Here is a 26361-nt window from a genome sequence, read left to right as displayed (position 1 = left end):
CCGACGCCCCACACGCGATGTGCCGAGATATCCGCCCCCACGACTCGCGAGTCCATCGCCACCGACGCCCGATCCATGGAAGGAACCTCCTCCCACCTTCCTCTGCTCCACCCTCCCTCTCCTCGCCTCCATCGTCGGTACCGGACTCCTTCCCTTCCTCCTCTCCTTCACATCCCTCGCCAATATGCCTGCCGCTACCTCCGCCGCGTCGTCGACCCCGCGCCCGTTGTCAACCCCCGTCGCGCGCCCCCTCCCCTCGTCGTCATCCACAACCCCGCTCCCCCTCCCGTGATGGGATCTGGGAGCAGCAAGACCACCACTGCAGACGGCCTCGACCACCCACATGCTCTCCTCCGGACCGACGTCGAAATCAGGGTGACGACATCGTCCCACAGTGTCTCCCCAAAGTTGGGAGGCGACGACGACGATTCCAAGTGTGTGAGGTGCGTCGACGAGCAAAAGGGGCTAGGTTGTCCCAGTAGCCTAGGGTTCGCGTCACGGAATCAGAGCGCTTCCTAGATCTGGTCGTCGCCGGCATCTAGGCAATGGTGGCGAAGAACGTCGTCGGTCGAGGTCCTGGAGCGGTGTTGCGAATGGACTCGAAGTCCGTCGACTTGGAGAGAGGCTCCACCAGGCGCCAGACGGTTTGTTCAGGTCAGCCCCAGAGCACAATCACAAATAATTTTTTCCTGGTTTAACTGTACACAATCACCACAGTTTCCCTTTACAACAAATTCTCAGTATTCAATAGTTGTCGTTTGTATTTCTTTCATCCTAACTTTGTCTTTGGGTCCATAAGCGTTGTTGATGCTGTATTTACCTTTGCAAGCTCAAAAGCATACAGTGGTTTTTGTTGTCTTGTTCATTGCTCTGCTTATCTACATTTTCCTGCATTTCTTGTGGGAAATCCTCATTTGCAGAGGTCCTGAAGTGTAAGTACAGCAAAGCGGAGGCAAATATAGTGATTCTGAAAAGATTGGGCGCCATGGTTTTGCATGGTGTTGATGCGAAACGAATGAGGTTTCACACTGACTTGAAGAACAGACGGTTTGATCATATTGTCTTTAATTTTCCTCGTGGTGCATTCAGAGGAAAACAGAATGACTTGCGTATGATCGAGTATGTTCACTATCTCACCATGCTATTTTGGCAGTTAATGCTAATTAAATTCTGTATTTAAATTGTTGTTCATGGTCTTCATATGGATCAGTTCACATTTGTCTTACTGAGCTCTTGTGATTGAACATTTGCATACAAAGGGTTATCTCTTCTGTACTGATAACCTATGCAGAAATGGCGTTGGTAGAATCTCAGTGAAAATTTGAAAATTTCTCCTTTTTTCATTCTAAACAGTATACATCACTGCTAAACTTGTTTCTTAAAATGAACTATATCTCTTTGTAAGTACATTAAGAATAAGTAGCATCTATGTTACCTCATTAATTAGTTAAGAGCTTTTACATGTTTCAATGTTCCATTGGCTAGAGTATGTTTTTTTAGGTCCTATGACGGTTCGGTCAAAAAATTCAATACTACAACCTTGATGGAAGGACTAAGATCACTATTTTGTTGCCTTTGTGGATATAACTTTATTTCAAGCACTTGTATTTCGGTCTAAGCTTTTTTCTGGACATATATGAAATAAAGATGGTTCAACTTTGCATGTCAGTGATCGTAAAATAGTAGCTGATGTTTCTTAGTGTAGCTAAACAATACGGACCCAATCCGAATCTACAACACTGTTTATTTACGGCCTGTGTTTTCGTAGTTAAATTATTATTAACCAAATGCTGCGACTTTCAGCTTGCACAAGGAGTTGGTGTGGGGTTTTTTCCGCAATGCATGCCACATTGTTCGGCAACTTGGTGAAGTCCATGTTACCCACAAGTCTGGGGAACCATACGACAGCTGGGATCTTGAGCACCTGGCCTCTGAGCCTTCTTTTGCTATGGTTGACAAAGTTCCTTTTCAAAGGGAAGACTATCCAGGTTATAATCAAAAGAGAGGAGATGGTAAGAGATGCAACAAACCTTTTGATCTTGGTGCATGTTGCACATTCAAGTTCCAAATCAGAAACTTGAAGAAGCTGAAGCAAATGAATAGGAGGTCTCGTTTAATCCCAAACCTTGGAGGCAACAACTTTCATCCAGGCCATTCGGTAACTGACAGGGGGGTATTTCATCCGGTTGCACCTGTTGAAGCAAGGTCTTGGCACCATTTTTCTCGCTAGCTCACATAGGAAGCATGCTGATGTCTCCACAGCCTTACACAGTTAATCAATGTCAACGATCCGGGAGATGCGGTTCATATCCCAAGCCGGTGGTGAGCTCTGATGGCATTGCGGCTGGACCTTATTTGCATAAATAGGAGAGTTGCCACCCGGTGGTGAGCATGCCAGGCCCATGTCTGAATGATTTGTCCGCTCAAGGTGGCATTCCTCCACCTCTACCAATGAGTAGAATCCCATCTCCTGATCTCCTTGCACCTCGGGAGCAGCCTTGGTATCAGCAGAGAACTATTCTTGATCACCTAGGAGTCGATGACTACTTCTTTGCCCGGGAACACCAAATGAGTCTGCAGAGGGAGTATGAAATGAAGAGGCAAGTCATTCCATTGGAACATCGCCACACGGACAGGGAGTCTGTTGAGAAGCTAGAGTGGCTGCACAGGATGATCGCATTGTATGGTAGGAAGTGAAGGATCTTTGGGAGGTGCCAGTATGAAGGAGCTGGGCCTACCAGTTCCAGGCTTCTATAGGACTACAGGTAAAGGTCATTTTGTATGGCATGCACTGACCACGGGCAATGCGATGAGTTGCTAACTTGCTATTTTGTTGTTAATACTGTCTGTACGTTGTACTCCTAGGCAGTTAAGCATGCCTGCTTTTGAAGTGGAGCTGTTTGAAGAGAGTTCCTGATTAGTTGCTCATTCTGCAATAGAGTATGGCTTACATTTTCGTGGGGTGCAACATTGGTCACCAAAGATCATGCATGGTAGAGAAATGAAGCTGCGTTATATGCTTAGCCAATTAGCTTATATACTCCATACGTTACAAATTATGGTTTACTTTAGTTTTGCCCTAATTTACACTTTCCTAATTTTGATCAAATTTACAGATAAATAATTAGCTAATAGCTAACTATTTACAATATTAAATTAGGCGATGTTTGGATTCACTAGCGATAATAGTTAGCTAGCTAAGTAGCTAATAGCTAACAACTACTAACTATTAGCTAGCTAATTATTAGTAAGGTTTGCTTCGATCCATCTACTAATATAGGTACTTGAATAGTTGGTTACATGTTTATATTTACTACTAGCACTCATCACCAAGTAATTAACATCTTCACTTGCTAATAGTTAGTAGATTGTTTGGATCACCACTCAGCTAATTCAGCTGTTAACTATTAGTGTCAATGGATCCAAACATATCCTTAGGGCTTAATTATATAATCTAGATTATAATATGTCGAGATTATAATTTGTATATAGCTGTTTGGATGAACAGATTATATGAATGAAGATTATTGATTTTTCAGACATAAAGGCAAAGACAACAATACCCTACATGCATATGATTTGGGAAAAGAAAAAAATGACATACATTGTAATTTTATAAACGTAACCATGGATAGTGGATCTTTTACTAAAAATAATCTCAAATAAGCTATTCTTGAAGAGATTATGAGATTACCATAGTATGTACTTTAGATTATATAATCTAGACCTATAATCTAGGTGTTTGTTTATCTGCTAAATTATTTACGCTGGATTATATAATCTGGACAGATTATAATCTGAAACAAACATGCCTTTGATCTCATTAAACTCTGCAAAATATATTTTCATAGCGTATACATATTTTTATAGAGTATTTACTTGAATTTGTAGATGTGGCTAGAAATGTCCAAACGGGTCGCTTGGTATTATACATTGTAGCACGGGCACAATTAGTTCCGAACTGTACGACAGACTCATCTTTGTGAACGAGTCAGACATGGGATAGACTCGATAGGTTCATAGTTTTCTCTACTAACTGAAAAACGAATTTTGGCCCGATTTTAAATGGATTTGGATTCAAAATATAAAAATACAAAAGTCAAATTTTGGTCAACAAAATGAAATTTGGATCATTCCAAACAAAATTGTGGACCCTGGTTCCATGGTGATGAATTGATGGTATTGCATTTTTTGAGTAATATGTAGACCATGGAGCTGGAAATTTAATCTCATATATCTTCTAATTTTCTATTGCTGTGACTTAAGTATGTTGTCTATTTTTTTGACTATGCAGATGGCAAGGACACAGAAGAACAAAGCCACTGCTCACCATCTTGGTCTTCTGAAGGTAACTTGAAATATACTCTAATCTTTATCTTAGAACTCTTACCTATGGTAATTTCTGTCATTCACTTTAATGAGTTTAAGATTCCCACTCCATATGAGGCCATTAGGACATATGCATATTATTTCAATGCAACGCTTTGATTTGATGTTTCATTATGAATTTATTAATGCCATATGTTAACAGTTCTATATGATTTTTAAGATATTGATGGTCAAAGTTAAAAGATGTTTGAGGGAAAACCTAAATGGACTTATATTTGTGGTTGGAGGTAGTAATCCGAAGAAAACGTGGACAGTTCAGCTATTTTCTACTATTAAATTATCAACGCTGCAATGTTTTGCTATTAATTAGTTTCCATATTATGCTTCATGTTGATATTTATTATGAGACTGTACTTTTTTGAGCTGATACTCTTTGATATCAACTGAGGTTATGTCTTCTTAATTGTTCGTTTGCCTAGGCTAAACTTGCAAAATTGCGGCGGGAGTTGCTCACTCCAACATCCAAAGGTGGTGGTGGTGCAGGTGAAGGATTTGATGTGACGAAGAGTGGAGATGCACGTGTTGGTCTAGTTGGCTTTCCTTCGATTGGGAAATCAACATTGTTGAACAAGCTGACAGGGACATTTTCAGAGGTTTGCCACATCAGTGCTCTTTGTTTATAACATTACATTTAGCTGCTCATCACCTATATTGTATTAGGGAAATCCTCGTGTTCGTATCTTGCACAATGTTTTTAAGTTACATGTGTCTGATTCTATTGGTACGCTACGAAGGACTACACGTACATATTAGCTTGAGTAGCAGACTAATTAGATTTTGCTTTCAGTGATGCGAGTTCAGTGGTTTATGCTTGTGCTTCTTGAATAGGAATCATTAGAAAAGAAGTATTTTTGGATTGATTGCTCTTTGGACCTTCTTACAGATAAATATTTTCGTATGTTGTTACTATTAATTTGATTTATGTATATTAAATTACTAATCCACTGTTTTTGTTCCTTCTCTGTTTCAAAGGTTGCTGCCTACGAGTTTACAACTTTAATCATGTATAAGGGTGCTAAAATCTAGGTGACATGAGCTTTTATGTTCTCAGTACCAGCACATGCTATGACATTGAGAAGCATCACGTCGTAGCCTTGCTGCATTGAGAAGCAGTGATCTTTGTTCTTATTTGGAAATGGTTATACATGACAGGTACTGCATGTCTGTCATAGCAAACTCTGGTTATTGTCCTACTTGTTTTCTGTCAGAAATTTTGCTTCGAAACTGAACTAATAAGTGGAAGTATAATTTACTCATCTCGAGGGAGATGGAGCATGTTTGGCTGATTGTCGTTATAGTTCGCCTCTCTTATAGTGTTCTTAGATGTACTATATGCTGCAGGACATTGAGAGTGATGACGAGGACCTAGATTTTGAGGTTGATGATGGAGCTGAGGATGAACCTAAAGCATGATGCGGAAGATGCCCCAGCCGAACCTGCTATCAAGACAGTTGTGGCCCTGGCTGCGCCACCTAAAGATACAGAAAGACAGTTGTCTAAAAAGGAGATGAAAAATAAGGAACTAGCAGAACTTGATGTAGTATTGGCTGAGCTTGGACTTTCTGGGATTTGAGCATCGCTGCACAGGATGGTGAGAGTCATACATGTTGCCGTTAAAACTGCCTAATCTATTTTGTATGCACTCAATTCTCTGATGCCATGTTTTCTTGCAGCTGAGAATAAAGGTGCCAACCAGACTGGTGACACGGTCGCTACCTCCTCTTGGCCGCTGGACGTCTCTCCTTCCTAGCCTTCGCCTGTCCCTCCTCCCCTGCCCGCTACCCCCGTAGACAGGCACGTTGCTACCTCCTCCACGCCCTAGGAGAAGCCACAGGGCCCGCCACCCCTCACCATGTTCGGCGTCGACGGCCAGGAGGTGGAGCCATGAATGATCTATCCTAGGTATACCTCTAGCTTCCCTCACCATCTCCTTGGCCTCTTCCTCCCCCTTGGCCTTCTCCTTCTGATGAATCATTTTACCTAGATTTGTCACTGCTTGCTAATCGTTGCTCCAACCGTTGAGTTTGCGCGGTGGATTTCTTTTCCTAGCATCAACACATGTAAAACAGGGGAGATTTAGATCCAACACATCAGCGAAGTGGCGCCCTTGCTGGTGAATTTTGGGCACCCCTATTTTGCTTGCCTATTCTTTTGTGTATGTATGCCAGCAAACTGATTGTTTTATTTTCTAGGCACAATAATACGTCCAGGTCTCGTAGAACACCTAACACTGGTAAGTACTCCTAATATGCAAGTGGTTATGCTGATGTTGATGAATCGATTGGTATTTTGAGACTTGTATTATGTCTCCTTTGAGGAGGTTTTATTTTCACCAGGTACACTACATTATTTGATGATCGTATTATGGTTATTTGATCACTGTATTTTATTATTTGATCGCTGTATTATCTGGACAAATTACGAATATGCCTACTACTGTATCATAATTACTTGTTGCCTACTCTATCGACCTTTGCAAAGATTGCTACTGTTTTGTTGTCTAAACCACTTGCTGTCAATATTTCTTAAAGTGTTGTGTATCTAATCGTCCTCTAATAAGCACATCAGTTAAGTTCAAGTTAACACAATTACACTCCCATACATGCATACAATGATGATGACCTGTTGTACATTCTGATTGCTTGGGTATTCATTCTCTGGTGCTCATAGTCTAATGGATGGTATGATCACCGCTTAGTATGTTCTGTTCTGTTTTTGAACTGAATTATCTCAACCTTTTATCTAGGATTGTGTAGTGGTCTAGGGATTGCGTATTAGGATATTGAGGACGGGATTTTCACAAATTGCTATAGTCCAATTATTTTCTTCCCTTCTACCCTGCTACACGCCAGATCATATGTTATAATGGTGTTTGCTGCTGGAGGCACATCCCGATTCGTCGGTAAGCCACAGCTAGCTAGCCTCAGTTTGTTCCCGTCTGTCATGTCTTTTCTTCGCGTTCCGCTTATGTTTGGTTATGTTTGCTTTCCAGATAGGGCCGAGTGCATCTGCCTCATTCACAAGATAAACGACGCTCCTACCCCCTCCTCTGTTTTCTACCTGCTTGAACATATCAGCAATCTTGCTTGTATAACTTGTGGATGGTAGGCCTGGAGCGCTGTCGAATTCCTTCCTTAGCGCAACTGCTGTTCAGGTATGTCGGCTCAAGTCATATGATCTTGCAAAGCTTGTCAAGCATATTCCAGCAAATAGAGGAGGGTGAATCTTATCCTTCGGATGACTGCTTATTTTTTGTTTTACGTACTTTCTCAGTCCAAGTTTTTGTTCTCTTCGTCCCACGCTTTTTGTTGTCTTTTTTTTGAGCTTTCACTACTTGTTTTTCTCTTGTTTTGGTCTTTCTTAATATTGCCCGTGTCATTGTTTTCAGACCGATTATGTATCCAGGTATGGACTTGAAGTTTAATGCCACACCTGCTCTAGGAGAGCAGACAACCTTCAAGTGGGTCATTGATCATGGGTGTAAAATGGTATGGTTACCATTGTTGATATTTTATATCTCTGGTTAAATTGCTTCATTCGTACAACCATAACTATTCAATGTTTTCTTTGAGGGATAACTATTATATTGTTGATATGCTTTGTGATAATGAATTACCCTGGGCTGATACTTTCTATTATAGCACAAGTAGCTAGCCCATCTATAACAAGGACTTGTCCCCTGTTAGTAAATGAAAATGTTTCTCCCTAAGTCTGTAGATTGTATTGTTCAGTCAAGCTGTTGCTCATTAGAGGCATGTTCTATATTCATAATGATGTCTGAGGTCCCATTGTATATGCACAAAGGCTTCCAGTGTATTTTTTCTACATTAGAATTTTTCAGAGACTGCAAATTGTATTAGTGAGACAAGCAGTCATGCATTAGGGGCCTGGTCCATGATACAATTATTTATAATGAGATAGAGATTTCATTGTACATGCAGCCACAAGGCTTCTTTTTATATTTTTTTAACATGAGTGTACTGATGCAATGTCGTTCTGTTTTGTCATTTTATTTTTGTTATATCTTGGAGGTGTTGAGCTAGATCAATATTTTGCCATTGAATTTATGAGTGGCCTATATGTTCACTGTTTGCCCATTTCTTCAGTTAAGCTGAATGCAAACCGTCGAGATGGTCTTGGTCAAGGACCTCCATGGCACCTACGTTGGTGTGGGTTGTGCCGCCTCATCGCGACCGTCATCGATTGGGCCTTCGAGGTATAGGTTACTCTGTTGTTGCTTGGTGAATGCTTATATGCTTATATATGTTTTTATTCGTCTGTGCTGGTGAGGTTATTTTAATGAGCCGTTGACAAAGACAATGATGTGTCCCAGGAATAACATAAAACCAGTGCTTATTTTCTATTCGTGCATGTGCAGGTGTTGTACTGTTTCTTAGAATTTTCCAGCAACTTCGATGGGAGGAATTTTGTTTGAGCTTGTGGGCCCAATTCATATCAGTCGCGACCCTAGGACTATCCCACGGCCTGCGGCGAGCTTGCAGCGCTGCTGTGCCTCGGATACGCGGACAAGTCACTACTTGGGACTATTTACACTCCTAAAAGGGAAACACACAGGTACTTGATATCCTCTCCTTATCCACTAGACCACAAATTGTTTTTGTTGTTTACCATCAAAATCAAGGGGTTGTCTATTTCTTACAATCAGTTGAAGTTTCATATGGGAATAAACTGATAGTACACACGGGATTAGAAAATTTACACAATTAAATGCATACAAGAAATAAGCATCTGGAATTTTTACCAAAAATAGTGTGTTGGACATATATGCAACAATTTTTTTTGCTAAACATCTACACTAGATTCCATATGGAAGAGAAATGTGATAACCACTATTGGCTATTTACGACACGTTTCATGCAAATATGTTAGCATATCTAATTTGTGTCTTATTTTGTAGATGAAGTTGCTAAATCCAAGCAATCAACTGTCTCCACAAAAACAAAGAAGGTATGCCTGAAAGCAGATAAATGATTCTTCTTCTCTAATTGCGTACTCTTTACCTGATTTACATTACTCCCCACTTGTTATTTTTTGGCTACTGAAACCCATATTTTCTGTTCTTTACAGTTTAAGGAAATTCAATTTCAGAAACTTCAGAGATTGCCAGATGGGTGCCATCCTGATTTTGATAATGATCATCTGTGTTCTATAAATAATCATGACCTGCTTCCTAAAATGAGTACTCCAAGTGCTGACCTTCGTCTACTTCCTGAGACAGGTAAAACAATCTGAAATTACAATTTGAAAGTAGTATTTTTGTTCTGTAGGAGTAGATATTATATTTTTCTAATAAATTCATTCTGAAGGAGTGGAAAACATGAGGACACCTAAAAGTCTTCACGCTGAACTTAAGCGTGAGCTGTCAAAGCTAAATATGGTGTTAAAGCTACCAGTATGTATAATCTTCCTGCTAACTTTTTCCCTCCCTCTCTGCTCCTATTGTTGCATTTAGTGTCCTTCTGATATCATTATTTGTGGAAGTATCTGATCCTCTGGTTCTGAACTATTTTTTCATTATTCACAACTGTAGGATAATGTACTCTTTCTGGCCAACCAGTTCCTTTAATATCTTTTAAATAATCATTTAGTTGTGCGGGAGCCACGGAGCATACTGTATGCGTTCAACATAGCCTTGGTAAGCTAGGCACCAACCGGTGTTACTTTGTTTGCTTTTACATTGAATTTACCAAATATGATAAATTTCTTTATTACTTGTTTCAGTGTTGGTGTGCTGCTTCTTTTCTGAAATACACTGAGTTGGATCATCGAGGATCACTTGCCCTTGCTTCAGATGGATTGAATTATGAATGCAATGAGGCTCCATCATAGGTAGGCTTATAGGTTCGTAGTATCATTAGGATGGACATCTTACTATAACAATATAAGACACATTTTGTATATAACACATGTGCATATATAAGTTATCGAGATATTATATGTCTCCGTTGCAACGCACGATCACTGACCTATAAAAGTATAACACACATTTGTACATAGTTTATCGTGGTTTTATACGTTCCCGTTGCAACGCACGGGCACTCTCCTAGTAATATAATAATATAATAGCGTAACAATATAGCGACATGTCAGATTAAGCTGGGCTCACGAGTTAGCTCAGGCTCGTCTTGGCTTGATGTTTGAGGGAGTCTTTTTTTGAAAGGGAGAGGCAAAAGACTTGTCGCTCCAATATATTAGATAGGGAAGAACTTACAGGAAGTTACAGAAAACCGAATCGACTTACACGACGATTGAAAACTACTGAACAGACCTACTAGCCAGACGAAAACTGATAACAACCAACGAGCTCTTTGACCACTAAAGCAACCTGCTCCGCTGATCTATGCTGATTATGGAAGATTCTATTGTTTCTTTCTAACCAAACGCTCCACCAAAAGTAAATCATAAGGCCGTTGAAAAGTCTTCTCGAATGCTTGCTGCACATACTTCTTAAATTCCTCCACCAATCATACAAAGACTCGGTACCATAGATCCCTCTAAAGGACGAAAGGTTCGCCCAAGACAAGATTTTGTCCCACACCTCCCTGCTGAAGGGACAGTCCTTGCATAAGTGAATCGTTGTTTCAAAGGTCAAATTACAGAGGCAACAAGAAGGATTGCAAGGCCATCCCCTTTTCAAGAGGTTCTCTGCTGTCAACACTCTATTGTGTAAAAGAGTCCAAGCGAAGAAGCGACATTTTGATTCAGTTTTTGCTTTCCAAATGGAACAGATTTTCATTGTGCAGAAGTTTGTTGAGAACTGAATGTTATAGGCGCTACTTGCACTATATTGTCCATCAGCCACCCATCTCCAAGAGATGGTGTCCTCCAAGTTGTTAAGCTCTTGCGTGTTGTTGATAGCCTGCCAAAGGGTTACAAAGTCTTTTATTTCGTCTTCTCATATGCATGGCAGGCATAACTGAATCCATCTATTGGTTCTAAGAGCAAGAAAAACTGAAATGATTTTCTTCCTTGCTTTCTTGAACAGACTTGGTGCAATATTCTTGGGCGTCTGACCATGGATCCAACTAGATTTCCAAAAACTAGTTGTTCTCCCATTACCAACGTTGACCACCGTGGATGCATTGAAAAGATCTTCGTCTGTTTTGTCGCATGGCGATTGTAAATCGATCCATGCCTTATCTCTGTCCTTCCAACGAATCCACAGCCATCTGATTCTTAAAGCCCTTGCGAAGCATTCAAGGTCCAGTATGCCCAGACCCCCCTTGTTCTTTGGCAGACATGTTGTAGACCAGTTGATCAAACAATGACCTCCACTGCAAGTTTCAGGATTGTTTCCTTTCCAGAGAAAGCCTCTTCTTATCTTATCAATTTTTTGCAGCAGCCATTTTTGAACCGGAAAAACCGTAAGTTGATAAATCGGTTGGGCGGTTAACACCGATTTAACCAATGTTTCTGTGCCTGCCTTTGAGAGGAGTCTGCCTTTCCAACCAGCCAACCTTTTACTGATTTTTTCCAATAGCGGTTGCAGGGTGATCCTTTTAACCTTCCTAAAGTGTAGGGGGAGACCAAGATACTTTCTGGGCAGATTAGCATATTTGCTAGGGAACACTTCGGAGTGGTTTGGCCAAAGGGACTCAGGATAACGTATTGGAAAGATTTAAGTTTTATCAAAGTTTATCTTTAGCCCTGAACATCCTTCAAAGACTTCCAGAATCGTTTAAAGAACTTTGAGGTCTGAATTGTCTGCTCTCACGAACACACCGGCATCATCTGCATACAAGGAACAACAAAACTTTGCCCCTTTCGTCAGGACACTTCCCAGTAGCCCGGCCGGTGCTGCCTTTTCGATCATCCGCTGGAGAGGATCCATTGCTAAAGTGAATAGAAAGGGAGAAAGAGGATCCCCTTGTCGTACGCCACGCTTGTGGTTAATTATGTTTGTTTGCTCTCTGTTGATTATTATTTTGGAAGAAGATGAACCAAGAATTATAGTGATCCAATCACGCCACCTTTGGGAGAAACCAAGGGCTCTTAACACATCAAGGAGATATGCCCAATTTATGGAGTCGAAGGCTCTGGAGATGTCAAGCTTGATGAAGAGCGCACGCTGACCACTCTTGTGCAGCTTCGTAATCACCCTCTGAACATATAGGAAGTTATCATGAATTGACCGCTTTTGAATGAAGGCATTCTGGGCGACGGAGACAATCTCGTTCATACGCGGTGCCAGTCTGTTTGCCAAAATTTTGGTGACAATTTTCATAAAGCTGTTTATTAGACTGATAGGTCTAAACTTATCGATGCTATCTGAGACCTCTTTTTTGGTAGAAGAACAATGTTTGCTTCATTAACTAGGTGGAGGTTTTTGCATCTGTGATTGTAGAAATCGTTAATTGCAGCAGTGAGGTCCTCTTTAACCAAGGTCCAGCAACATTTATAGAAAAGGCCAATGAAACCATCTGGGCCAGGTGCTTTTTCTGAATGTAAACTCATAACCACTTTCTTGATCTTCGAATCATCTATCACGTTGTCGAGCTCACCTAACGCAAAGGGGGAGTAGTCTAGAGCGGCCCACTGGACTACCTTATGTCTCATTCCTGTCTCTCCAAGAATCTTCTTGAAATGTCGGTGAGCCTCTTGCAGTTTGTCTTGCTAACTAGACAATAAATTGTCATTCCAACGGAGAGATCTGATATAGTTCTTCTTTCTTCTGTTGTTTGCTACCAAGTGAAAGAATTTAGTGTTAGCATCTCCCATACGCATCCATATTTGTCTGGAGTGTTGTCTTGCTGTTGCTTTTTGAATGGAAACAATACCAAGAATTTTGATTTTTAGTCTTCTCCTAAACTCCAATTCATCATTGGAGAGCTGTCTATTTTCTTGCGCCTTCTCCAGATGAGTAAGAATAATCTGAATGATTGCCAATAGAACCTTGACGCTGCCTACTGTTTTGCGTCTCCACGCACTTAGAGCTTTGGCTGTGCGTAACATCTTGACATGAAGCCTTAGAATGGCATCCGTAGAGTTAACTCCAGTAGTCTAAGCTCGCTACACCACCTCGTTGAAACCGTCCAACTTCGTCTAGAATGATTCGAAAAGCCCTTGTAGAAACAAACAGGAGAACAGCCTTGCATAATAAGTGGGCAGTGATCTGAAGTCATGGTGCAAATGGACAGTAGATCCGCCGTTGGGAAGAGACCATGCCATTGAGTTGTCGCAAAAAATCTGTCTATCCTAGTCATTGTAGGATCATCTTGTTCATTTGTCAATGTAAAGGCTCTACCATTGAGATCAAGTTCTAACAGATGCAGATCATCAATTGTACTATTGAACTGACTCATAACTCTTCTATTGATTGATCCTTTATTTTTGTCCCTTGCTCTCCTTATCATATTGAAGTCTCCCAGGATCGCCCATTCCGGACGCATCACATTTCAGATGTTTCGAAGCTCCGATAGGAAGTTCATTTTATCAATTTCTGGTTGGGGACCGTAAACCCCCGTGAGGTCCCAAACCTTATCCTCAACTCTCGAACTGATTCTAACCGAGATCGAGTAAGTTGATGCGCATGGAATAAAGTCCATATCGAACAAGTCTGCGTCAGAGGCAATAAGGATTCCACCAGAGGTACCTTGCAAAGGGAGGTGAACCATTTGACTAGCCAGCTTGCATCCCACAGTTTCCTTCAGCAAGTCATTGGTCCAGTTCATGATTTTTGTCTCTTGGAGACAAACAATGGTTGCACCTGTGGAGAGGATTGTTTGTCTCACGCTTTCACGTTTGGCCGGGTCATTTAAACCCCTCACATTCCAAGAGAAAATAGTGCAGTTGGAACACATTTAACTGTTAAGACCACCTCCACTTGAGAAGCTAGAAGTATATAAGACAGAGCAATAGATAGATAACTGATGCAACCAGGCACCTAACAACTCCCACCACAAACAACGCAGCTTACTGCCACATAGTAATCCCCACACAAACATGCTAGAGGCCGATCGACACAAAGGCACTGGAAGCCAGGAAAACAAAAGCCACGAAATCGCCACTAACACATCAAGTAGTATGGTCTCAGACATAGCTAGATAACCCCACTGAGGGAACCAGGAACAAATGATATGATGCACCATAAGGAGATAGCATCCACTAGGCAGGGCACTCAGGTACCCCCCACAGCCCTGATGGCTGGGGTAACCAGAGGAGCCACCTTGCGTCCCCGCTTCTTTGGCCCTGTCTTCTCTTTTCATTGATTGACCAGCTCCATGATTGCCTCCATCTGCTCCTTGGCTAGCGGTCTTGTGAATAGGCGTGCAATCTGTTCAAAAGTATTGCCTTGGTTAGAGGAACATGAAGCAGTTAAGTTTTGGTTTTGGTTTGTTGCAGTGTTATTTAGCTTGGCTAATAGAATGTCCTGTGCTTTTGTTATTGCACTGGAACGCCCCATCATAAACTTTTTCTTTGCAGCTAGTCTAACGCTGGATCTCTTAGTGAAGGTCGAAGCGTGATTATATAAATCAGCAGGAGATTCAGGGGACCCCCATTGTTTTGTTAAAACTGCCTGTGGTATCATTAGGAGGTGGATGGATTAGAGGTTGTTATTTTGACATAGCAATAGATGCAACGAACTCTTGTAACTGTGCATCGAAGCAAACACCCTGCCTATGTGCGGTTGACTGACCGACTGAGAAATGATCAGTGATGCGAACTGTGTCAGAAGTAGGAACTTCCTGGCTATGTTGATTACAGTGTTGATCTGTAAATAATCGCTTGCATCTAAGTTAAGATCAACGCTTGTTACTCCTTGGGTTGACTTTTCTGTTTCTTGTATCAATGGTACATTGGACAACATACTATTATTCAGGTCTGGGCTGAGATATGATTCAGTCCCCCTTTCGACCTTAGAATGGTGAGGAACATCTACGCTATTTAGAGCAGTCGCAGGAGGTACCTTAGGAGATGCAGATGCCTGGATCAGGAGAGCATCGATGCTGTCACGGATGTTGTCTCCTACTGGCCCAGAACTTCCCTCGGCAGCCTTAGGAGCCTTGTTGTCAGAGTTGCGGTCTTTGGCTAGCCTGACGTTTTCAGCAACGACCGCCCCTTCGTCAAAGCCCGACGGCCACACAGCCGAGATTAGAGGGTTAGCAAAGAAGACCATCTTAGCTTTTACCTTAGGGACCCAAGATTTAGTGGATGTCAATCCCTGCCCATGACGATGAAAGGGAGTGGACGTTCTATGCCTTCCATTGGAGCTGTAGTAGTCATCGAGGCCTCCTCGGCAGCGAGACGCGTGTGCCCATCCAGATAGACTGCAATGGCGACGGGTGCCTTGGCGACGGCCATTTTGAAAATATTCTTCGTCATCATGGTCCCAGTCACGACGAACAGTATCCCTGGCACGATGATCTTCTGGATACTCCCTTTTCTCGCCAACGGAATCTAGGGCACCATAACTCCACACGAACTCACGCCGGGGCATGCGGTTGGGAGGACCCCCCCTTCTGCCCCTTCCACGAATGAATGTGAGGTCTTCAACTACCTCGATATGGTTGCATAGGGTGTACACATGGCCCCTTTTTAGATCTGTCGGATCCTCATGCTGGGCGCCAACCAGAGTCAATGGAGTGCCAACAGAAGGAAGCTCTCTATCTGGCTTAGTAACGGTTAACCACACCTCCTTAGGTATTTCACAGGGATCAGAGCACCAGGCCCACATGTCAAAGGATCTAGTGCGCTCTCTACATCTAGAACTCTCTTGGACGAAGTGAATGGCACAACTTCTGCCTAAGGACCTTGAGGCAACATCCTCCCTCCAGGAGTGAATAGGAATCCCTTCTACCCTAACTTTGACTCTGAACTCAAAGTTGGTCTTTATAGAGTAGTTATCCTCTGACCAATCACTGAAATGAAAGACCCGACCACGATAAGAAGCAGACCTCCGGTCAAGAGCCCACTGCTTTGATCTTGGATCAAAGAATATGATAAGAAACTGCCCAGGAAAGTGTTTGACAAGCTGATACTGACCATGTTGAAGATCGAATTTTTCCCGCAGCATGTCATCGGCAAAAATGAGTCAACCTCATGACTGTTGCCGTCGAAGGAATAGACAACCACCTTGCTGATCAGATCATCCCTGCAACGTCGAATTGGTCCCGTCGCCGTGATGGCGAAGGACGCACGAGTTGGCCTCCCCCGTGGGTCTCCTGGGTAACGGGCTTCCATGCCAGGACCTTCTTGCAGAGCCTGGAGATAGGTTTTCTTGTGGGCAAGGGGCGGGAGGCTGTGAAGGGAAACCGGCTGCTGCTCCTGCTTTTGTAGAGAATGGTCGATACATGGGCTGCGCTGCTGATGCGAATAATTTAAACTGCTAGTACACTGCGATGAATCCTTCCCTGGTTCTAGGCCGGTGGAAGATGAGTTGAATTTTCTCTGAACGCCTCTTTAGGGCAAGTCCTAGCCCTATGCCCAGCTTGTAGACAAAACCAACAACGAGAAGGGGCCGAGCAGCAGAAGGCAAAGTGCTCTGGTGAGAGGCAGTTGTAGCATTTATCATGAAGCTTCAGTTTAAGAGACTGGAGGCCTTCCCATCCGATATCTGCGAGGATCTCCTAGGATTTGCAAAGTTTTTACGCCACCAGTACCTTGGTTTTACCACAGACCAGCCAGCGTCATCCAGCCGCACCGAGTCAGACTCATGGCAATTGATGCGGAGATGACCACACGACCCAGAGTCGGCGTCGCCCGCCGCACGCTGATGGAAAAGGGCGATGTTCGCATTCACTGCGTCGAAGGAATTGAATTTCTACTGCAAGACCGGTGAGCTGTCCGCCGACCATTTCATCTTTTCCGAGTAAGGGATCCTTGCTCGCGAAGCCCGCTGCAAAGGATCTGCCAATAATGCCTGAGAGAGCGTATCTCATATCCGATTCTAGAATTTGTAAGCGACTTTGCAGATCTGGTGAAGTCAGGGCTGGACGAATCGAATCCCAGTAGATCCCCATGAGACAACGAGTGACCATCACCACAAATCTGCAGATCTTGGCTAGACCTGCGAATGGACTATTTGAATCGATGCAGATGGCACGGAGCAATCCCCCAAGAACTTACCGATGTTGAAGAGCGTTGTCAAAGCGGCCCTGGACGATCTTCGAAAAAGCCACAGCCACGCCCCCATGGGAAGAAGATCTCTAGCGTGGTAGACAGGGGACGCGAGTAGAAACGAACGAGCAAGGCCAGCCCCCGCCAGATCTGGGGAATCCGGAGAGCCGGCGGCGCCAGGAACGGGAGCGAAGGCGGAGGGGCCTGGAGCGCGTCCTGCCCGGAGGAACCTAATAACAAGCCCTAAATTAGAATTCTATTTTTCTTTGAGGGAATCACAAGTAGATTTGATTCGGGGTCGTTCAGCCTTGCAAGCCTCTCTGAGAGCCTGAGCGAGCTCAAGCCGGCTCGTGAGGCTCAAATCCATTTTGCTGACCTAGCTTAGCTAGCATACTGTTGTTACAGTGTTATATTGGTTGCAACACAAACCGGTGAGCATGCATGGAGTTGAAGGCGCGATCAACACAAACCTTTTGGGAAGTTGGACGTGCGTCCGTGTCGTGCACACTGCATGCGTGCCACTTTGTCGGGGGTAAAGAAAGTTGTGCACTTGAGTCACGTGGTGGTAATGCACGTACTAATAACCCGGTTCATTGTCTAGCTGTGCAAAGCCCACCAGCGGCTGAGAGGGCTTCCATTGACTGGGACCATGGCTCAAACCAGAAATTTACCTGCAACCCCGTTTGGGTAACCGCCGAGCGGCTCACGGTTCCCTCGTTTTCACGTGCTCTGATGTTCGAAAATCGATGCTCTACCAACGAACCGCCTTGTCCGCAACAGGTAGGTGCTGCAGCAAGAAAGAAAAGAGTTGGACAGCTGGGTGCTGATCGAGCCAAGGATCCTTTTCTGAGAGCCGGATGCACTATGGCAGTGGTGCACGTGAAGAGCAAAATTTTCTAGGTAGCGGATGCACATTAAGGCCTTGTTTGGTTATTCTCGATCCATGTGGATTGAAGTATATTGGACGGAATCGAGATCCATGTGGATTGAAGTATATTGGACGGAATCGAGATGGATTTAGACTTGTTATGGATTTAAACCGACTCAATCTCACTTAATCCACATGGATTGAGAGCGAACCGAACAAACCGTAATATGTGTGTTCTTGGGGTGGAATTTTGGATGGTAATGTACAAGGACGAGTGGATTAATTTACAGTGATGTCGGAGGACCGACAAGGGTTGCAGTAGCTCCACGCGAAACGCGACTGTTGAGTTCGTCCATCGAACAGCTACACACCGTTATTCATGCTACACGTAGCTCGCGTTCAGAATTTCAGATCAAAAGAGAACAAAACGGAGCTCAAGTTCAGAGTGGACAGAGCTGGCAAAAACCTAAGGAAAGAAGTCGTCGTCGCCGGGCAGCCGACTCTCTCCTCAACACAAGGACGGGACGACGCCGTCCGACGACGCCGACGCCGACCCCGCGGGCGAGAAGCACGCCGCTTCCTCGTGCTCCAGCGCGTCGTCGTCCTCCGAGCACCGCTTGGCGAAGCGGCCCTTGACGCGCGGCCGCGTCTCGGCGTACGCCTTGCGGGACGCGTAGCGGATGGTCTTGTCGAACCGCCGGCTCTTCCGCTTCTCACGGTACCGCATCAGCCGCGCCTCCCGCTCCTTCCCCCTGCTCACCGCCACCTCAGAGGACGACGGCACCTGCACGATCTCCACAGGGAATAAAAAAGGGAACATGCTTTTCGAGGGATACGGAATACCATGCGTGTATAAATAAACTATAGAGCGAGGTACTAAGGCTTACGCTGTGGTTCATGGAGTGTTGGGGGTAGAAGAAGCTGCCGGCAGCCATGTCCAGCTCGAGCGGCGCCGGCGTGACCGGCACGCCGATGGCCTTGACGCCGTCCACGCACCGCGCGAAGTCCAGGTCGACGCCGAGGTACGCGTCCGGCTCCGCGAAGAATGAGTCGGCGGCGGCGCTGTCCTCGTGGCTGTTGTCGGGCTCGGGGAGCAGCCACGACGCCGCCTCGGCCTCGTCGCTCCCGTCCTCCTCCTCCGCCGCCGACGCTTCTTCCCCCGCTGCCGCCGCCGCGGAGGGGAAGTGCTGCGGCGCCGGCGCGTCGGAGAGCGCGCCGAGCAAGGGCGCCACGGGGAGGCGCTCGTGGCGGCGCGCGAGCGAGTTGGCGGAGTGGATGTCGGCGTCGCAGGCGGCGCAGAGCGCGGCGGCGTCGGCGCGGCAGGTGACGGCGGCGGGGGCGTGCTCGCAGACCTCGCACAGCCACGCGCGCGCGTGCCGCGACCCGGCGCCGTGCGCCCGCGCGTCGCAGCCGGGGCACAGGAACGCGCCGTCCGCGCGGCAGTGCAGCCGCGCCGGCCGCGCGGCGCACGCGTCGCAGGGGCGCCCGCCCGCCACGCCGCTCCAGTACCCCGCCGGCGGCGGCGGCGGCTTCTGCTCCAGCTCCATGCCTGTGCTCCTCCGGACCGGGAGTCACGAGAGAGATCAGAGACGCTACGGGTTGTCACGGGCGGACTCTGGGCTCTGCGGGGTGGGGGTGGGGGTGGGGGTGGGGGTGGGGGTGTTTGCGTTGGAAATGGCCGCTCTCGGGTGTGCTTGCTGGTGCGTGCCCGCCGCAGCGGCCGTTTTGAGGGGTCGGCCAGCACGTGGAGAGGCTGCCGGCCACGAGTTGGGCGGCCAGTGGACCGCCGTACGTCCCGTCGCTGTTGCTACTTTGTTCGCTTCTGCGACGATGCTTAGATGTAATGTTCGCTTGCCATCAGCTGGATGGAGTTGCTAATCGTCAGTCACTGGAAAAGGGCTTTCGAGCTCGATGGCTTTGATCAAAGGGGTAAACAACGGAACCTAGTCAATATTTTGCTCAGTCTCATGTTTTTGCGTTGGTTAAACAGTACAACCTTGCGTCATCGACGTAAAAGCATAATCCAAACGCCTAAGTCTTGGTGTCCCTGAGTTTCTCGTGCAATATAATACTCTCTACTAAAAGAAAGAATCGGTTTTTTTTTCCACGGTTTCCATCCTCATCGTGTCCTCCTATATTTAAATAGTAAAAATACTAAAATTATGCACAAATGAATATTCGAACACATCCATAATGTGGTCAATTAAATGGTCATAAATGAAAAAAAAATAAACACATAAGGGTATGTGCAACCCTAACACTACTGCACGATACTTAAAGCATAAGACACACCTAGAGATGACAATAGGTACCCACGACCCGATACCCGATGGGTATTTACTCCATTAGAGTATGTATGTGGGCTAAATATTCTACCCGTGGGTCTGTTATTAGGCAAAAATCTTCACCCAACGGGTAAACGGGTATTAGAACGTTCCACTGTCACCCATACCCGTTAACCCGTGGGTATAAAATACCCAATATAAACTTATCCCAAGCATGAACTTAGACTTTAGTCATCCATCTTTTTTACTATTTAATAACCTTTTAGGCCATTATATCATAGAAGGCTTAACGACAATTTAATGACCATGTAATGGAACATGTAATTTACCCAATGTGTGTTGAATGGATGGTTAAATGATGCTAGAAATTTTGTAATGATATTCAGATGGATATACTTCATATTTGTATAATATAATATTTTGATATATGTTAAATTTTTGTGGGTACGGGTGACCCGATGGGTGACCCATACCCACGTGGGTATGGGTATGGGGGTAAATCCATACCCACCAGTGTATATGGGTGACCCAGTGGGGTTATTTTTTTGTCGTGGGTATGGGTATGGGGTAGTAATACCCGGTGGGTATTTACCCATTGCCATCTCTAGACACACCTAAAACATAATATAAAACAGTGGACATATCTAAAACATGTGTCTTGCTATATTCATTGCACCAATCAAGCCATTCAGTAAATTAAATTAATCAATCAACTAGTCTTCTGTCTCGAGCATAAAGCTAAGACACAGTGTCTTCGTTAAGATACGTGTCTTTAGTTTTTTTTACATTTATCCTCTTAGACCACTCGAAGACACAGCTCAAGGCACCCATTGTTCACGCCACATGGTAATTTTTTCAAGTGTTACTGTTATGAAAGCTATGCCATTTTCCTATTTGTCAAGTAAGAACTTTTTATCACTCAACTAGTCAATTTTTATGTGAGATCTCTAAAGTTATGTGAGGAAATGAGAATTATGCTTGTCTTTCATTTGTTATACATGAACTATGCAGTTGTGCCTATTTGTTCTTAATATTCTTAGGTTGACTCTACTTCTAACAAATAAATAAATCAATAGTTGAGCACCCAATAGATTTAGAAATAACAAAACTTTTTAGTTTTTAATGTTCGATGCATTTATTAGTAGTTTAACGTTGTCGGTGTTTCGAACTAACACCAACGAGTAAATTTGTGTATGTGCGTTCTAGATCTGGATGGTGTACTTAGTAGACGTAAGATTTATACTAGTTTAGGCTGAATATCCCTACTTCCACCTTGTTGCTGGTAGTAGGTGAAAGTCGCCTAGGGGTGAATAGGTGAAACCTGAAAAATATAAACTATAAACACGCACTATGTCCGGGGTTAGGGTTAGAAATAAATTCGGAGTGCGGAAGATTGTTCCTCTTGCTATGAGTTGCTTTGATCAATGCGGATAACTTTGGGAGCTAACTCAAAACAATATGAGCAAGGGAACTTTAGAGAGGGAAGAGGGGAGAAACAAATCGAGTGAAGATCAACACAAGTGAACACGGTGATTTATTTCCCCAGGTTCAGTTCCAAAGAACCTAGTCCCTGTTTAGGAGGCTACAAAGGCCGGGTCTATTACAACCCTTTTCCTCTCTCAATTGGTCACTTAGACCGGTTGAGTGCTTCTCCTTAATCACATGGGTCACTAAGACCCCGCAAGGATCACCACACAATTAGGTGTCTCTTGCTAGCCTTACAAAGCACTTAGAAGAATTAGAGTGAGAAAAAGAAAGCAATCCAAGCAACAAGAGCAACAAAAGAAACACAAAACACCCTCTCTCAAGTCACTAAGCACTTGATTTGATTTTGGAGCTTGGATAGGATTGAATGCTTTGATTGTGTCTTTGGAGTGTATTCTTTGCTCTTTGGGTAGAATGTCCCTACATCAGTCATCGCCGGCTTACGCTACCGGCACCATTGATGACCAAAACTCATAGTAGGGGTTACAAGTGGGCAAGAGAGGGAGGAGAGGATCCCATGTCTCTTATTGCGGTGGAGGTGGAGCTAAGGGTTATAGAGTGGAGTCCTATCACGTCTGGGGTCCATCCGTTGTTTGTGTGTCCCTCTGTCCGTCTATGGGCCAACCTCTTCCCTTTGTAGGCCAAGGAGGTTGAACATACCTAATGTACACATGGGAATTTTTTCATGGATTACCACGTACTGAAACCATAGGAGAACTTGTACATGTAGTACATGCGGTTAATCACAAGTCAGGAGCGTGCAAAAGTTCCTGACTCCAACCATAACTAGTTGGAAATGGCAATTCATTACTGATAACCATGAACGATCTGAAATGTACGAATTATAGATTCATCATATCCATTACGGATATCATTCTAAATACCAAGGCAAACAATCGTCATTGTAAGCATATTTGGTAAATTTAGTAGTGTGGAGGCTAATGTGCTCAAGCTTGAGACATTATTACTAAATGGTCTCGTGTTGTCTGAAGGACACACTTTAGGTCATCATATGGATGCACCATAGAACCATATCAAGCCTTGAATGTCCATACAATCTCTATAATAGACCACACTCGTTCTTTTGAAAACAATTCAAAGAACTTAACCAATTCATATCAGATTTTTAAGATAAGAGGGACTTAAAATCTCATTCTCAATGATACCCATCCATATCAGCCTTGAATGTCCATACAATCTTATGGAAAAACATGACCAATAGAATTGTCCATAACTTTTCATTTCATCCAAACAATGGAACAACCAATTCAATCTTACCCAGCATAGTAAGTGTTGGGGACTTGTTCTCAAATGCTATGAGTTAAGAACAAGACAACACGAAGTATTAAATGTTAATGTCCTTCTTCTTTCGAAGCATTATTTCCCTTAGGATATAACGATCTTTGGACGAAGGTCATGAAGGACGTACCTTCATCATCATGGTATACATTAATAAAAGACAAAGCATATGAAACATGAAAGATAATATGAATAATCATATAACACCATCCACATATCTTCATTATATAAACTTGGATAAATATAAAGACAATATTTTAATTACATTTATACCTTCGGCTTGACAGAAGGCGAAAATCCGGGCGTTGCGCACGAGCGAATACAAGATCACGTGAACAGTACAGGGGTACTATTCATCTATTTATAGGCACAGCACGTAGCCTATGAGAAATTACATCCGTGCCCTTTACAAACGATAACAATCATAATACAAGCTATCATGGGCTGATTGGTCATTTCATCTTTAAGTCGGTGCATCTGAAAATATATTTCGAAGCTCTTTGATTGATAGCTTCGGCTTTGTGTCCATCTTTCGAAGGTGTTTCTTCTTATGGAACCTTCGGCGACGAAGCAGGCCCCAACAGTAAGCATCATCACATGAAAAGTTATAACAAATGCAAAACATTGTACATGAGGTTGTATATAGAATACAATCCATAAAAATGTTTCCAAGAAACACATGTAATATCCATCACTATCACCTTATGTTTCCACGTTATATAAATTATATGGATATCTCTATAACTTGGTAAGATCAAATTAGGATATATCAACACATCCTGGATACCTACATTACCATAGGGGATATGTTAATAAGCAATGGTCAAAATATTCTTTCCTTTTTCCAAAGGAATATGAGAATATTTTTTCACTTATAGATTTTGTGGTTGAATTTCCCACATTGCAGGTTTCTTCCATAATTGGAAGAATTCTCGTACAAGTTTGCACAGCCCAAATCAATGAGTCTTCAACTCCAATCGATAAGTTTGTTCAACTCAAATCACATGATATTGAGAGCACCTAGAGGGGGGTGAATAGGTGATCCTGTAAAAATCAAGTCTAAACAACACAAACTTGGTTTATAAATGTTAGTGAAGTGAAAGCCAAGTTACTGTGAATATATAGAGAGAGAACTCTTCACTTGATTGTTCCTTTGAGATATGTATTAAACTTTGGAACAACAGTGCAGTGAATATGTGAGAACTCTATGGAAGAAAACAATCACAATAGAAAGATGCACAAGTGACGGTGATTTTATCCCGTGGTTCGGCCAATGCCTACTCCACGTTGTGGTGACCTCCTTCGATCAAGGATTGCACTCAATCTCTCCCAAGTGATCCAAAGATCAACTTGAGTACCACGATTTTCTTTATTTTCTCAAGTATTCCCTTTGTGAGGAATCTCCACAAGTTGGAGTCTCTCACCCATACAAGATTGATCACAAAAACCACAAGAGTAAGGGAGGGAATAGAAACACACACAAGAACTAGAGTCGTAGCAACACCACGCACACAAGTCAAGAACTAAGCACACAAAACAACACAGCGGAGTCACAGCTCAAAAAGTGCTGAAATCTCTAGCGCAATAAATCGAATGCGTGCTTGCGAAGTCTAGGTGTTGTAGGATGTTCAATGGAGGCTTAGTGTTTTGCTCCATGCGCCTAGGGGTCCCTTTTATAGCCCCACGGTAGCTAGAAGTTATTTGAGTTCTATTTGGAAGGCTCTGGTTGCCTTCTATCCGTGGACGCACCGGACAGTGAACAGTGCGTGATTCCCTTCCTTGTTTGGCGAAGCCAACCGTTGCAGCCACCGGCCCCTGTGGCACACTGGATAGTCCGGTGCGACCTGGTGACCATTGGCGAGGTCCACATGTCGCCCGCTGATCGTGCGGCCGACCGTTGGTGTGGGCACGATTGGCACACCGGATAGTTCGGTGCACACCGGATAGTCTGGTGAATTATAACCTATATGCCTTTGTATTTGAATCATAACTCGATGATTTGTTGAAGACCCTATATGCCTTTGTATTTGAATCATAACCTAGTAAAAATCGTTCTACAGCTTTGGGAGCAAATTTTGAATGTCTACCTTTCTTTACCAAAATGTAGCATTTGCTCCCAAATACACGAAAGTAAGAAACATTGGGTTTGTTACTGGTTAGAAGCTAATAAGACATTTTCTTGAGGAGGCGATGAAGGTAGAGCTCGTTTAAGGCATGGCACGCTGTATTTATAGCTTTCAACCAAAACCGCTCAGGCATCTTGTTTCCCCAAGCATTGTCCTCGCCTTGTCGATGAGTGTCCTGTTCTTCCTCTCTACTACACCATTTTGCTGTGGTGTGTAGGGAGCGGAGAACTCATGCTCGATGCCTTCCTCCTCAAGATACTCTTCCACTTGAAGATTCTTGAATTCAGATCCATTGTCGCTCTTGATCTTCTTCACCTTGAGCTCAAACTCATTTTGATCTCTCCTTAGGAAGCGCTTTAGAGAACCATGGGTTTCTGTTTTATCCTGCAAAAAGAATACCCAAACGAAGCGGGAAAAATCATCAACAATGACAAGACCATACTTACTTCCCCCGATGCTAAGATAAGCAACAGGCCCGAAGAGATCCATGTGGAGGAGTTCTAGTGGTCTTGAAGTTGTCATCACATTTTTGCCTGGATGAGTAGTTCCCACCTGCTTCCCTGCCTAGCACGCTACACAAGGTCTATCTTTCTCAAAACAGACATCAGTTAATCCTAACACATATTCTCCCTTTAGAAGCTTATGAAGATTCTTCATTCCAACATGTGCTAGACGGTGATGCCAGAGCCATCCCATATTAGTCTTAGCTATTAAGCATGCATCTAGATTGGCATTTTCTTTAGAGAAATTAACTAAATAGAGCTTGTCGTCTAATACACCCTTAAAAGATAATGAACCATCACTTCTTCTAAAGACAGATACATCAATATTT

At 43.7% G+C, this 26361-nt stretch overlaps 2 protein-coding genes and 1 pseudogene across 2 annotated transcripts; 2 read left to right on the top strand and 1 right to left on the bottom strand.

Moving 5' to 3' along the window:
- Positions 1-75: 75 nt before the first annotated feature.
- Positions 76-4453, top strand: LOC103653750 (uncharacterized; annotated as a pseudogene).
- Positions 4454-6213: 1760 nt separating this feature from the next.
- Positions 6214-10427, top strand: LOC103653749 (helicase protein MOM1). The gene is given in 12 exon segments (XM_035967349.1): positions 6214-6291; positions 6374-6502; positions 6582-7291; positions 7382-7543; positions 7778-7877; positions 8496-8605; positions 8768-8964; positions 9308-9357; positions 9478-9628; positions 9717-9802; positions 9941-10045; positions 10132-10427. Coding segments are annotated over 6 exon segments (660 nt in total). The 5' UTR covers positions 6214-6291; positions 6374-6502; positions 6582-7291; positions 7382-7543; positions 7778-7877; positions 8496-8605; positions 8768-8804; the 3' UTR covers positions 10240-10427.
- Positions 10428-18551: 8124 nt separating this feature from the next.
- On the bottom strand, positions 18552-20235 carry LOC109945560 (zinc finger protein CONSTANS-LIKE 3). Its single transcript, XM_020551882.3, has 2 exons — positions 19222-20235; positions 18552-19118 (listed from the first exon to the last, which is right to left on the bottom strand). Exons 1-2 carry the CDS (start codon positions 19879-19881, stop codon positions 18843-18845), a joined length of 936 nt encoding a protein of 311 aa, XP_020407471.1. The 5' UTR covers positions 19882-20235; the 3' UTR covers positions 18552-18842.
- Between the last annotated feature and the right edge of the window lie 6126 nt (positions 20236-26361).

This window comes from Zea mays, chromosome 4, assembly GCF_902167145.1.
Source record: "Zea mays cultivar B73 chromosome 4, Zm-B73-REFERENCE-NAM-5.0, whole genome shotgun sequence".
NCBI classification, from domain to species: Eukaryota; Viridiplantae; Streptophyta; class Magnoliopsida; order Poales; family Poaceae; genus Zea; species Zea mays.
This window is presented reverse-complemented; position numbering and strand designations above follow the sequence as displayed.